The sequence below is a fragment of the Ovis canadensis genome, chromosome 14, assembly GCF_042477335.2.
Source record: "Ovis canadensis isolate MfBH-ARS-UI-01 breed Bighorn chromosome 14, ARS-UI_OviCan_v2, whole genome shotgun sequence".
Classification (NCBI taxonomy): domain Eukaryota; kingdom Metazoa; phylum Chordata; class Mammalia; order Artiodactyla; family Bovidae; genus Ovis; species Ovis canadensis.
This window is the reverse complement of record NC_091258.1, coordinates 24,355,405-24,370,257: the sequence shown is the minus strand read 5'-3', so window position 1 is coordinate 24,370,257 and position 14,853 is coordinate 24,355,405. Positions and strand designations below refer to the sequence as shown.

At 51.1% G+C, this 14,853-nt stretch overlaps 1 protein-coding gene across 4 annotated transcripts in view; it reads right to left on the bottom strand.

Annotated features, from left to right (window-relative positions):
- The window catches only part of KIAA0513 (KIAA0513 ortholog), a 60,098-nt gene that overhangs the window by 16,280 nt on the left and 28,965 nt on the right, over window positions 1–14,853 (bottom strand). For all 4 annotated transcript variants that reach the window (XM_069549662.1, XM_069549664.1, XM_069549661.1 and 1 more), the window contains exons 2-4: window positions 3,164–3,671; window positions 1,137–1,236; window positions 262–335 (exon numbers count right to left, since the gene is read on the bottom strand). In XM_069549662.1, coding sequence (XP_069405763.1) covers window positions 262–335; window positions 1,137–1,236; window positions 3,164–3,492 — 503 coding nt within the window. In that variant the 5' untranslated portion in view covers window positions 3,493–3,671. The remainder of the gene's footprint in view (window positions 1–261; window positions 336–1,136; window positions 1,237–3,163; window positions 3,672–14,853) is intronic.

Genomic DNA, 14,853 nt, shown 5'->3' with positions numbered 1-14,853 from the left:
GGAATCACAGCCTGTCTCCAGACAGGTGGGGCGGGGGGAACTGACTCACACCCAGCTGTGGCCCTCTCCTCTCCTGCCGGGTGGGGACTGTGCACTTTCCCGTGAGATGCTGGTCATGACTCCCAGCAGATGCCGGGGAGTGCCAGAGCAATCGAGCTGATGACGCATGTGTGGGGCAGGTACTCATGACTGGGGTCTCGGGCGGGGAGGGAGGAAAGATGAGCAGTTAGGACGGAGGCTCTGAGCCACAGCATCACTTACTCGAACAGGACCACCGCGAAGGACTGCACCAGGCGGTAGAAGGTGGGCTCTGAGACGCACTTGGAGTTGCAGCGCTGTCCAGGAAGAGGGCAGATGGTCAGGCAGCCGCTGGCAGAGCTCTGCTCGGCTCAGAGGGGCTGGAGGCTCACCACCACTTCTCTAAGTGCCGAGCATCTCTAAGTGCAGCCCCGCTCGGGCCCAACATGAGCCCTGCTCCACAGAGACCCGGACTCAGCGAAGGGTTGCCCTGCCCCCAGACCGCCCCACATCATTCCCTGTGTCTCTTTGTGAGATTTTAAAAGCTAGGAACTTTACCCACTCACCCACACATGGGGAAGTATGGAAGGATGCGACCCCAAGGTGACAAGGCTGGCTATTTTTTGGATAGGGGATTTATGGGCACTTTTTCTACTTTTGCTTACCAGCATTTTCTAATTTTTCTTGTGAGAATAAATTAGTTGTGATAAAAAAATACATTTTAATAAATTTTATTATTGGAGCATAGTTGCTTTGCAAAGTTATGTTAGTAAAAAGTACTTTAAAAACTAAGAACTTCATCCATTTTACAGGAAAAACAAAAAAGAACCCATTGGCTATTTACAAAACTTCTCATCTGAGCTTCCACGGCTGTCATTGTCTTCAATACTTTACGAAAACTGAATGTCGTGGGTTCTTTAATAAAAACATGCGGGGACACAGCCCACGTCCTTGTCCTTAAAAGACGAACATATCTGGAATTTCATGTGGCTGAGAGGCCAGGCTGCATCTTCCACTATTCTAAAAAGGCCTTTTTGAAACATCTCTAGATGAGCTTCACATGTTTTTCCGGTGGGGTCGTTTCTCCCGAGCAGGTGACAGCCCTGTCACCCCCTTACCTGGGCGCTCACATACCGGGCAAACCATTCCCGGCCTTTCCCGTTCTCGCTGCTGCAGTACTCGCCAAACTTGGCTTTCTCCTCCTGGTCCAAGTCCTCCCTGGAGAAGAGGGCAGAGGAGAAAGACAGGAAAGCTTTAATCCTCTGGAACTAAAAGGACTACAGTCGGGGAAGAGGAAGGACAGCACACCTAAGTGCAGGCGACGCTGGACCCTGGACCCCGATCCTCGCCTCGGCTCCCCAATGGACTGCACTCCACCAAGTGCAGAGGCACATTCTAGCCTCTGGGCAACCTTGAGAGCAATGGGTTTATTGCTGTTTCCAAGATGAGGACCCTGGCTGGAGGGTCAGACACAACTGGGGAATAGCAAGCAGGAGCCCCATGTAGACTTCCTGGCTCCAAAGCCCACGAGACCACCCATCGCAGTGAGTGCGATGGGCACTCACAAGGTCCACAAGCCTCGGACAGCTGGGCTCTCCAACTCACCTGACCTCCCCTCATCTTTAGAGCTGATGAGGTATGGAGCCACCCACTGGAGTTAAGAATTCCTAACCTGCTCAGTTTCAGCAGGACATACGGAGCCCACGGTCTGAGGCCCCTCCAGCCATCAGAAGGCCTCGTTGCTTATTCCACTCACTTCTGAAGGGCCAGTCTGCTCTCTGATGCTCCCCAGCTCTGTGTCTGAGGGGTGAAGATCGGGGAGGGGGCCCCAGGCCTGCGAGTCACCACCACCAGGGTGGACAACATGCTCACCTGATCTAAACCACTTCTAATCACTTTCGTGGGGGGGCGGGGCAGTACTCTACCTCCAATCTAATGACTAAATTGGGGTAGCAGAAGGCTGAAGATCAATTGGCTTTTGTAATTTCATTTATTTAAGGTTTCATAGAAAACATCTTGGCCTGATTTATCCCAAAATACCAACACCAGATGAAACATAATAATTTGCCAGGCATGTGCATGGAGCTTTGGAATGAATGCTCTTGAAAAGACATCTGACTCAGTTGTCCAGGTTCCATACTGCCGACAGACAGGCTGCCACAAATCTCGATTGGCCTTCCTGGCAAGTCAGTGAGCTTCTGGGCTTTCTCCCCTTTTCATTAACTGGGTGTACTTGGAGAAAGCTGACTAATTTCAGTGTGAGTCAAACAAAATAAGTAGGAAGCCACATCTACTGCTATCCCAGAATGCACTCAAAATCACACATAAAAGCATTTGGGGGATGGACAATTATTGGGATGCTAATAAACTCTTTTCCTCTCCAACCACAGAGAAAACTGAGCCACATCTGCCAAAGGTGGAAATCACCCTGCCAGTTCACCACTGAGGGGCTAAAGCACAACAGGAAACAACATCCTCGCCGTGTGCCGTCAACAGGCAGAAATCCTTCTTACACTTTAACGAAGCTGGAAAAGGGTTCCTTTGGCCAGAGCTCCTCAGGCCACATGTGCCCATCTCAGAGGCCTTGTTAAAAGCAGATTCTGACTCAGGGGGTCAGCTGGGACCCACGACTCTGCGTTTCTAACAATCCATTGGTGCTGATGCTGCAGGTCCTGAGGAGGGACCTTCAGCATTTCACGTGCTGCTGTGCAAAGATGCAAGAGCAGCATCGAGACCTGAGGCCTGAACTGAACCCGTGTTTCCCTTTCCCCTGCTGAGCTGGTAACAGCTGTGAAACAGATTCCCAGGTCCAGCCTCTGCTTCTGCACAGCTATCTATGCTCCTGGTTCAAACCATCAGAAGCCACCAAAGCGAGGTGGGAGAAAGGTGCGAGGGCAAGTCCCCATCCTAGCAGCTGAGTCATGGTAGCAAGAGGCATTGGTACCTGAAACCTTCTGGCCTTACAGCACCCCTAATTCGCTGTCAGCTACAACACCTTGGAAGGCATGCCCACGGGGGCTCACCTCAGATGCAGAGGAAGCAAAGCCCAGCCCTGAGCGGGGGGAAACCTCCCCAAGGGGATCTGCAGGCAGCGTGTGGTGCTGAGCCAGGGAGGTGCCAGCGGCGGGTGAGGGCTGGGGCTTACCCTCCGGAGAAGATCTTCTCCACGTAGCCGCGCATGAACTCGCGGAGCTCCAGCAGCTCCTCATCCTTGGCCGAGTCAGCGCTCTGGTTGGAGGAGAAGGACTCGTTGGAGGAGGAGCGGCGGTACTGGCCCCAGGACGGGTGAGAGGGAGACTCGCCCATGTCGTTCTCGCTGTCCGCAGACTCCGTGGTCTCGCTCTCCGAGGCTCCCTCTTCCGGGGAGCTATCCCCATCCTGCAGCTTCGGGGGCGGCGCCTCCAGCGGCGAGGAAGCAGATGGCTCGGCCCCAAAGTCAATCAGCGAGCCCACGGGGACCTCGGGGGCCTCCATGGCTCAGGTAGGGGGGCTGCAGACCAGGACGTCGGGTGGGGATGCTGGGGGACGGGGTTCCCAGGTGCGTCAGCAGGAGCCGGAGGCAGAGCGGGAGCCCACCGGGCGCATGTGCGCTGCTTGGAACTGCTGGCGGCTGGGACTGACTCCTCCAGATGGCCCAGGGGGCCCTAAGGCATCTGTAATGGAAGCAGAAACACATCATCGTTCTCACCATGAGAGCTTCCCAACTTAGATGAAGGAATTAGAGCACTCCTGCCCCATCAGAAAAGTAAAAGTAAAGTCATGTCCGACTCTTTGCAATCTCTTGGACCACCTGGCTCCTCCGTCCATGGGATTTTCCAGGCAAGAATACTGGAGTGGGTTGCCATTTCCTTCTCCAGGAGATCTTCCCGACCCAGGGATTGAACCCGGGTCTCCCGCATTGTAGGCAGACGCTTTACCATCTGAGCCACCAGGGAAGTCTTCTGCCCCTCAGAAGAAGCTCCCAACTTCCAGAATTTGGGCCAGCTCTCTGCTGATGTCCTCTGCCACTCCCTCACCATTAAACATCCGCCATATGATGGGCAAACAGCGAACAAACACACCAATCAGGCTTTCTCCAGACTAAGCAAACAGACCTCAAGGGGGGCTGCTGCCGCTGACCCGCTCCCCACTCCAGCTGACCAGGCCGAGGCCGATAAAACCGGAAATCACCCGCCACCCGCTGTTACTGGATCAGCAGCGGTGGAAGACGGTGTCCTCAGGGGCAGGCTAGGCACATGGGCTCCTCACCTCCAAGGCCCGAGGCTCTCCCTTCCCGGTCCCCTTCTCAGCTTTGGCCGACTTAAGACCCAGGGCCTCCCCGGCTGTCACATGTGGGATCATCATGACCCCTCAAACCCTTCCATGGTTTCTAAGCAGCATTTGCCAACCAGACCCACCTCCTCCTCCCTGCCCGCTCCCTGCACCAGGGCCACCCTAGGCAACGGCATCCACCTCCTGGTGCCGGTCCTTCTGACCCTTAGGCTGTGTGGTCCTCTCCCTTCTCCTCCATCTTCCTCGCCCCACCCGGAATTCTATTCATCCCTCTAGACTTGGCTGAGTACCACCTCTTCACAGACACTTTGCTCAAACCCTGTGCAATCTATTTACTGATTCCTGTGTGGCCACACTGGAACTCTACTGACACTCATTTAATAAGTCTGCTTGTTTGACAGATAGATATTAGTATTCCTGCTAACCCCACTAAAGTATAATCCCCTGAGGGGTGGACCATGCCTCAGTCACCTTTGTAGCAATATGTGAGCGCCCAGCACAGTTCAGTTCAATCGCTCAGTCATGTCCAACTCTGCGACCCCATGAACCGCAGCACTCCAGGCCTCCCTGTCCATCACCAGCTCCTGGAGTTTACCCAAGCACATGTCCATTGAGTCTGTGGTGCCATCCAACCATCTCATCCTCTGTCGTCCCCTTCTCCTCCTGCCCCCAATCTTTCCCAGCAACAGGGTCTTTTCAAAAGAGTCAGCTCTTCCCATCAGGCGGCCAAAGTACTGGAGTTTCAGCTTCAACATCAGTCCTTCCGATGAACACCCAGGACTGATCTCCTTTAGGATGGACTGTTTGGATCTCCTTGCAGTCCAAGGGACTCTCAAGAGTCTTCTCTAACACCGCAGTTCAAAAGCATCAACTCTTCACTGCTCAGCTTTCTTTACAGTCCAACTCTCACATCATACATAACCACTGAAAAAACCATAGCCTTGACTAGATGGGCCTTTGTTGACAAAGTAATGTCTCTGTTTTTTAATATGCTGCCCTGCACAGAGTCTTAACTAAGTGTCCACTGTATGTTTGCTGGATGGATGACCAGACCTGACCGTGAACATGTGCTTGGAGTTGGGAAGCTGATGATGCAGGCAGAACTGGGATTAGGATCTCTGCTTCTAACCAGGTCTCCACCAGTCAGTTCAGGGGTCACCTGCCAGTTCTGGGGTGCCTCCCCAGTGACAAGAGAGGAGCCCTCCTGATACGAGTCCACCTTGATCCTGGGCCCCTGTCCCTGTCCTCTGCCTCTACAGATCCCAAATATCTAAGACAACACCTGGCAGATAGGTGGCTTCCCATACCGTACAACTAATGCATCTTGTGAGGCAATTCAGTATCAAAACTGCATTTACTGCCTCTTAAGAGCTTAATGTCCATGGATTGATGATGGGCTCCTCCAAATGCCCCAGCCCAGGATATTTTTAGATGTCCTGAGTCAGAAGGGTGGGATGGCTGCCTCCCTGTCACTGCAGAGGCAATGGCCCCCTTCAGGAGAGTCCGACAAAGACTGCCTTGGTCCAAAAAAGAGCTCCAGCATGAATCCCAGCTTGAACTTTCTGGGCCAGAAGAGCAACACAAGGTGTGCAGAGAGTCCACAATTACGGAGCAGTGGGCTGGGGTCGGGCCAGCCCTGGGCACTTTGTGCCAGCAGGCGGGTGAGCTGTGGCCTCTGCTCCCCGGGCCGGGGTCCCAGTCAGAGACATCAAGGGCAGGGGAGGGCTCTAAGGTCCTTCGGACAACCATGCTCTCTGCTCTCCAAAGAAGAGAAGATCACACCTATAACGACTCACCAGATATTAAAAATGGAAAATCACACACTAGGAAAAATGTGTGTAGCTACTATGATAGGAAAAATTGAGTTAATTATACTTATGTGAGAAATTCACCCAAATCCAATTTTAAAAAAATCTATAACACTACTCATTTAGGCAAGGCATACAAAAGGAAGCTATTAAATTCTTAGACAATTCTTCAACCCATACTAATAACCACACATACAGATAGGCAAATCAAAACAATTAGGTACCAGCTTACACTACAATGTAAGCAAAAATTTGAAAACTATAAATTTTCAAAGCAGATGAGATTGTGATAAAACTAATATTTTCAAACAATTTCAGCAACAAGGATAAATATTAATAAGATTTTAGAAAGCAATTTCCATAATTTTTAATCTTCTTTCCTCTGATCCAAGAATTCAAATGCTTGAAATTTATTCTAGGAAAGTAATTCCAAACAGTCAAAAACAGTTATGTGGTCTGTAACAGTATTTATAATCCTCATAAATTAGGGGGGAAATCTAGATACAGTAAAGTGGCAAATAAAATCTAACAACTTGGTGCAATGGTAATCAGTGTATGATGCAATTAGAAGAATTCACTTTATACTTACATAAACAAATATTCTACAATCAACAAACATTTACTAAATCCTACTGCATGCCAACCTCTGTTCTAGGTGCTGGAAATACTGAAGTGAATGAGTTTTAATTGTACTATAATTACAATCACGTCCACGTATGAAAAAGGACTGAAAAAGCAGACAGAAATGTATAATATTACAGTGCTAAATGGCAACCCACTCCAGTATTCTTGCCTGGAGAATCCCAGGCACGGAGGAGCCTGGTGGGCTGCCGTCTACGGGGTCGCACAGAGTCAGACACGACTGAAGCGACTTAGCAGCAGCACAGTGCTGGCACTGAGATCTCCCTTTTTTATTTTGCTATCATTAACCATGTAGTTTACAATGAATAAAAATTCAGAGGAAAAGGAAACAAGTATCTTGAAACATTTCAGGATTTAGTCTGAAGGCTCCATATTTACCAAAGCAGAACCCGACAGCACTGAAGGGCAAAATCAGACCCTACTGTCACGGCTATTTCTGGTCAGGCCTCAGGCGCTTTCAGAGGCTGGTGGGGAGCTCTCCCAGCGCCTTTCTAGCTTGGAAATTCACGGTGTGCATGAATCATTCTTTCCCAGAAGCCTCCTCAGTGGGCTCAGGAAGGAGGGGACAGGGTGAGGAGTCTGGCCCTGCAGGAGAGGAAGCACAGGTGCAGGAGGGTCCTGGGTGCCATGCGGGCACTACGGGCTGCAGGGTGCATGCCCCTCTGCCTGGGGATCTCTTCTCTCAACCAAACCTGCTCCCGAGGCTGAGATGCAGGTGAAGCAGCCGCTTATGCTGAGGGGCTTGGAAGTACCCCACCCCCTTCCTTCAGGAAGGGAACAGAATTATGGGCCTCCATCCAGGACAAGGTGACAGTCAGTCTCAACACCCCAGGATCACACACCTCACTCGACTCCTGTGATCTCTAGCTAGAGAACTTAGAGGAAGTGGGCCCAGGGGGACTGACTGCACTGTCCCTAGGTAGGGCCAGCCAGGGGCTGCCGCTAAGGTTTGTGGGCCCAGTGGGATCAGACCTAAAGAACTTTCTCTCTCAAAGTGCTGAAATCCACTTTGTGAAATCTTCTATTTTATTTCAAAATACCTCTGGGCTAAAGAAGACATGTCTGCAGGTTGTACTCAATCCCTCTGCTTTGTCCTGCTTACAAGAAGGTCCCCAGACCCACTCCAGGACCACAGCTCTGGGTTTTAAATCAGAGTGGAACCTCTGCAAATAGCACTGATACTAAAAATGTCTTCTACAGACTTGCAGTCAAACAGACCTTCCTGCAACTGCATCCTCACAATTCACCTCCTGGGCCCTAGAGCAGAAGCCTCTACCAACCAAGTGAGTGAACCAAACTAGACTAAAATCCTAAGTCAGCCTATGGCTCTAAGAGGAGCCTTCTTCAGACTCGGGGTCAGAGAAGTGGGTAGCTGAGCCGAGATGGAAGACTCATAAGAACCCATAAGACTCTAGGGTCTTCTGAGCAGAAGCCAGTGTCTTAGGGGAAGGAACAGCCCACACAGGGGGCCTAGGCAGCCATGACTTTGGAAAGTTCCAGACAAGGGAAGGCTAAGGAGGGAAGAGGTTGGTAGGGTGGAGGGGCTGCAGATACCAGGACCCTGGGTTGGGTGCTCAGGGTGCCTGGCAGGTAGCCATGGCAGCAGTGTGGAACAAGAGCAAGGGGGCCAGGGGAGCTGGGCGCGGTGGGCGCGTTCTTCCAGGAGCTTTCCTGACCTCGTGCTCCCCCCCACCCCCGCGCCCCACTGTGGCAGGAACTCGGAAGGAGACTGCCTTCTGTGGCTGCAGACCACATCTCCTGAGGCTTTGCTCAAACCCTGATTTCCCCAGCACCCAGAGCACCTGGAGCGAGCACTTCTCCAGCAGGCTGGCCCTGGGCAAGCACACAGGTTCCCAGGGCCAGGGGAGACTCCAGAACCTTCTGCAGCTCTCCCCTGCCATCCGTGTCAGGCAGCTCCCTCTCCTCCAGTGCCCCTGAGCCACCAGAGGTGCTGCATCTCCCACCAGAAGAGAGGACACGCTGGCTTCTGCTCCCTCCATCCAGCCCACCCTGCCTCTCACAGCATCAGGGACTCGAAGCTGGGGGGCGGGGAAGCAGGGGGCCCCCTGTACATGGTTAAGAAGTGACCAGGCACGGAGTCCAAGCTCAGGTCAACGTCGAGCCCAGGCTCTCGATCACTACGTTGTCCCTACAGGGGCCTCTCTGATGCTCTCCTGTGGGTCAGTCACCTCCCGAATCTACACCATGGCCTAGAAGGTAGGCCCAGGGCCACTCTTGTCAAATGCCCTCCCTGCCCCGGAGCAGAGAACCTCATGCAGGTCTTCACTGCACTTGCTAGATGGCTTCTCCCCTGCAGTCAGTCAGGCTTGCTTGAGGATATTATTTCACCATTTCCCCTTTATCATAAAGAGAAATTAGAGAAAGATCTGGAAACACAAGAGGAGGAAGAAAAAGCTGATCCCACCATGCCAACAAAACCCCACCTCCACCTGCACAGCTGCCCTCCTGGTCTCGGTCAACAGGAAAACTCCTTTCCAACCACGGCAATGCCGAGAGAAATCCAGATGTGCGTCCTGCACCTAGCAGGGGCAATCCCTCCCGCGACAGCTGCAAACCTCAGGTGACCCAGTGAAGATGGTCTTGTCCAGTCCCCAAGGAGTGTCTTATTTCAAGCAGACCTCACGAAAGGTCAACTGACAGTCTGGGTTTGGCTGTAGGGACAAGGGGAGGGCAGATAGGCCCCTGCCTGAGGTTGTCTGGGGCTGTCTTGAGACAAGTGAGCTGGATCCGTGATTAGACTAGTTATCTCTTTCGGTTCAGCCATTAAGAGACTCAATAATGAACAGTTTCCAGGAAAACTGCACCTCACTGGAATAGCTGGAGGAGAGGGGAAGGAGAAGAAATAGGGGACACCTTTCCCACGTGCTGCTGCACCCATCGCCCAGTAGAGAGGCTGCTGCAGCCACGATGGGTGGTTCCACAGAGCCCCGCTCCCCTCCCCGGGCACCCGTCTGTGCCCTGGCAGGGTCCCAGCAACATGGAGTGCGGCAACAACTTCCACACCTGCCCAGCCTGCCACAAACAGTCAGCCTCACAGCACAGAGATTCTTCCTGGGGCTCCATCAGCATCTGTTCTGCGAGCGCCCCTCCCCCTCTACAGTCCCAGGGCACAGAGAGCCCCCTGGGCTGGCCTGGGGCTGCGGGGGTGAGGAGGAGCCTCAGCCTGGCTGCAGAGGCCAGCCCAGCAAGCCCCAGCCAGATCTCAGCCACTACTGAGGCTTGTGGAAACCTGCTCCATGTTGCTCAGAACCTCTCCCACAGCAAGACGACAGCAGAGACCTTCATCCACCTCTGCAGGGGCTGACCAGCTCAGCCCCCAGCTCCTGACAGATAAATCCGCTCAGAGATTTCTGGCTGTGTGATAACTGACATTGTTCTGGAATCAGGAAGAAATGTGGGGCCATTTGGGGCTTTGAGGCAACAGTCATTCCAATGAATGAACACATGTCAAATAAGAAGTGTCAGGGCTGTCCTTTTAGATGTCAGCTGTTCAGATAGATTTATGCCCAGCCGATGTGGATCGAAGATGACATCAGGCCAGGGGGATCAAAGGAAACCATTACTGCAATTGGGCAATTAATGTAGTGGAGCTTCCTGGCAGCCAAAGCAAAAGGGGGAATTATGCTCAGTCATAAGATTCTTTCCATTCTGACAAATTCATTTGTAGATGAACCTTATCGAGATACCAAATTTAAAAATCAATTTGACAAGAAAATCCTCATATGAAGAGTGCTGATTATTACAGTGAAAGTTTCTAACAAGTTTCTGCAAAAGATACATGCCAAAGAGATGCCAAAACACATGTTTTAAAAATGACTCTCCAGGACTCCCCTGATAGTTCAGTGGTTAGAACTCTGTGCTTCCAATGTAGGGGATGGTGCAGGCTCAACCCCTGGACAGAAAATTAAGATCATGCATGCTACACGCATGGCCAAAAATAAATGAAATGAAATGACCCTCTAAAACCCAAAAGGTATATGTTACATCCATTGGGAGCAGGTATCTGTCTGGCTGGAGCATGCTACGGGGTGAAGGTGAGCTCTCGTTGGTGGTGCCAGGATGGAGCATCACGAACCTGGAGACATCACAGTTAATATGCCCGCAAGGGTCCCTCTCCCTCAAGTCCGATGTCCCTTCAGGGTTTCTGGCCAGCCCCCGTCACCAACCATTCACGGCTGAACTCTCTGAAGAGCACTTGCACCAATATTCTAACTTGGTGATCAAAATAGGGCAATGAGAGCTGGAGGGGGGCAGGTCAGTGGCGCCCCAAGGCCCTGCTCGAGGCACCAGCTCAGGGTTTCCTATCAGGATGGGAGCCCACGCTGGTTACAGAGATGGGAGCTGAGCACCTGGGGATGAATCACAACCCACAGTGGGGAGTCTCCGAATCACATCTCTCACTGGTGAGGAAGTGGAGAAGATGGGTGGGGAGTGGGGAGGAGGACAAATATAACCGGGTTTCAAAAGGGAAGGCGGTGGATGCTGGGACAGAGTGAGAGCTGCGTCAGGGAACACCCACAGGTCTAAGCAGGGTGGGTCTGTGAGCACAGGACTGTGGAGCAGTGAGGACGATGTCAGAGCTGATGCCAAACTGAGCATGTGTGTGTGTGTGTGTGTGCCAAACTGAGCGTGTGTGTGTGTGTGTGCCAAACTGAGCATGTGTGTGTGTGTGCGTTTCTTGCAGATTCATACACCAAAGCAATGCTGTGGGAACAGCACGTGGGCTCGAGCAAGGACTAGAGAAATGCATTACAGCTTTGAGGACAAAACAAAAAAAGGTGGCCCGAACGCTGTGTTATTAGGTGGATTCACAGTTTTTTGCATTTTAAGATCTCTGAGATCAGAGGTGTCTTGGCACTGCTTCCAGCTAGGCCCATGAAGATACATTTGTCTCTGCTTGGAGACAAAATTGGTACCTCTTTTATTTTTTTTAATAATTTTATTATTTATTTTTTTGGCCCCGCACCATGCGGCATGCAAGATCTTACTTCCTCGACCAGGAATTGAACCTGCACCCCTTACATTGGCAGCTTGGAGACTTAACCACTGGACTGCCAGGGAAATCCCAGCCTCTGTCTTCGAATAACTCATAAATTATTCGTGTGGGAACCTGACATTCCAACTCAGAGTTTCACAAGTCCCCGGTATGCATGCCACGAGTCTATGGGTTTGATGCTGATGAGAACAACAAACTCAAAACTGACCTTCGGCTGCAATGTCAGGAGTACCCGATCCAAAACCCGAGAGATGGTTTCAGTCAACTCTGCCTCCGCTGGTCAGGCAGCTCCTGGAATATTCTGTCCAATCCCACACCCCAGAAGGAGTTGGCAGCTCCTCTTAGGGCAGCAAATCGGAGTAAACATGCCTGGAGACCCAGGCCTCAAGCTCCCTAGTCATAGGGCCCAGAGCAGCCCAGCAGGATACATCAGTTTGGAAAAAGTAATAAACTGGCAAAAGTATTTTAATGTGATAAATGCTTGTAAGACTTGTGGAAAAGGAGAAAGCTATTGAGAATCTGGAGTGTGCTTAGTCGCTCAGTTGTGTCCGACTCTATGCGACCCCGTGGACCATAGCCCGCCAGGCTCCTCTGTCCATAGGGATTCTCCAGGCAAGAATACTGGAGTGGGTTGCCATGCCCTCCTCCAGGGGAATCTTCCCAACCCAGGGATCAAACCTGGGTCTACCTGTATTGCAGGTGGATTCTTTACCATCTGAGCCACTAGGAAAGCCCAAGAAGAATCTGGAGGGCAACCCAAAAATGATAATAAAAACAAAATCCCACCTGATAACCGTGTCACGTGAGCAATGGTGAGAAATTCAAGGGGGATTTACTGAGGGGGTGAGTAACTTGGGAGAAGAGACAGAGGCTTCAAATCTGGGAGGAGCGGCCGTGTGACCAAGCAATCAGATTGTCCCCTGTGGTTCCAGCAAGAAGAGCAGATTCCCAGCAAGGCAACTGTCTCCACCCCCAGAATGGACCCTCCAGAGTCTCCTTCTTGAAAAGGAAGTTGGAAGCAGAAGGTGTTAGTGGGAGAAGCCACGGGACCGTTAGGGTCTTGTGCCATTTCCAACCCGAGATAACACTTTATGACACTGAATGCAGGTTTTTCTCCATTGCAGCTGTTGTAATGGTTATAGCCGAAAACGGTTCCTATTTTATGACCTCCAGGAAGAAGCAAAGGTCTAAAATATTCACAGTTCCCAGGAAAAAGAGATAAGGGGCCATCTGCTGGCTCCCTCACACCTGACCCTGGTGGGTCAATATTAAAACTGCCAGGATGGGCTGGGCAGTGTGCTAAGGTGGGGAATAGGGTCGTAGAGGAGACAAGTTTCCTACAGTCTGGTGCAGGCTGCCTCCCTTGGTTCAGCAACACTGCAGAAGGCTCCAGGAATTCAACCAGCCGCAAGTGGATCAGGGAGGAAGAAAAAGGTATACGACAATTACAAACCACTGGCTCCTCCCCAGTCTAAGTCTTTGAAATTTCTTAGTTTTTCCAAAGTTGCTCTAAGTCTCAACTCAAAAGTCATCTCTCATCAGTGCCTGGAAATACCTTTTGCACTTTACTGATGTCTAATTCATCCCAGGTAATTCCTCAACGAATTGGCAAGTCTTGAGTTTAAGGCAACAAAGGAGGAGTTTGGTGACGGGTGTTTGCTATCAATTCCCACCACTGACTTACCGGGTTGACTGCACTACAAACAAATGTTAGAACTTACTAGGCACACCCCGTCCCTCCATGAGCAGCTGCACTTCTTTTTTTTTCCCACACCTCTAGGCAGTTGGGATCTTAGTTCCCCGACCAGGGATCAAACCTGCACCCTTGAAGTGGAGTCCTAACCACTGGACCACCAGGGATGTCCCAGCTGCACTTCTTTAGTAAAAGGACACAGCTGACAATTCAGTGACAGCTGGGTTCCATCTGGATACAGATGGACTTGGCCTTCCATTCTTCTGGGTAATTTGGCAAAATAACTGCCTCCTACCTGAGCCCCTGGCACAGAGATAGCCGCACTTTATTGAATCGAAATAGGCTCCCTAAAAATATCTGATCCTTAGTCCTTCTAGAGCCCAAGGCAGGCGAGGGATGGAACTCAACAAACGTCCATCCTCTTTGAGCTCAGTGCTTTGCCCCTGCAGCCCAACACAGGGCCAAGACAAAGAGCCGTGTGCCCCGGCCACCTGTGCCTCCTCAGGAGGGTCAGCTCTGGGCAAGTCCTCCTGGACGCAGGATCACCTGGAGGCCTCGGGGGGCCCTCGGCTTGACACTGCGAGTGACCATCACCAGTTGGCCATGACATCGTCATCTCTGGCTGGTGGTCGAGGTGCTCTGCCACCTGGAGCTGGTCAAGGCTGCTCATGCAGCTCTCCAATGGCCACATGCAGAGGGGACGCTGCTCTCATTCAAAAGCAACCCCACGCAAGCATGAGGTTGTTGGTTTCTTCAAGATAGAACTTTCCTATAATCAGGCTAGTTCCCTCTCTCTCTTTCCCCCCATCCCTCCCTGTCTCCCTCTCTCTGACACACACCGGGCCTTTGCTAACACTTTCTTCATTTCCTTATACACACCACCCACCTTCCTCTGGCTAAATCTCTTGGCACATCCAACTCCTGCTCTGCAACGTGGAGAAATCTGAAAATTGTGGTTGTGTCACGCTGGTGTTCTCTCTAGGTCACCTGTGGTCTTTTGAAATCCTGTTGAAATACATTTAACAATATTTTTAAAGCCTATCTAATTTATCCGAAGAAAATAGCCCCCAAAACCTCTATGCAGCAAGCTTTACAACAGCAAAAGGAAAGTGAAAATAAACTAAACGATCAACAAGAAAGTCGTGTCAATTTTGCTATTAATTCTGGCACTTCACTGAAATACAACAGAGAAAATAATGACAACACGGCACTGTGAAAATGCTTATGTTAAATGAAAATGAAGCAGAAAATGAAAAACCAAGATGTAATATTATATTGTCCCTGTAAACTATATAAAAACAATACAGAACAATGCCACGGCTATCCTGTCTGCCTCACACTGTTCTTACAAGGATCAAATGAACTAATAAAGCAAGCCAGAAAAAAAAAGTCAAATGGCTAAA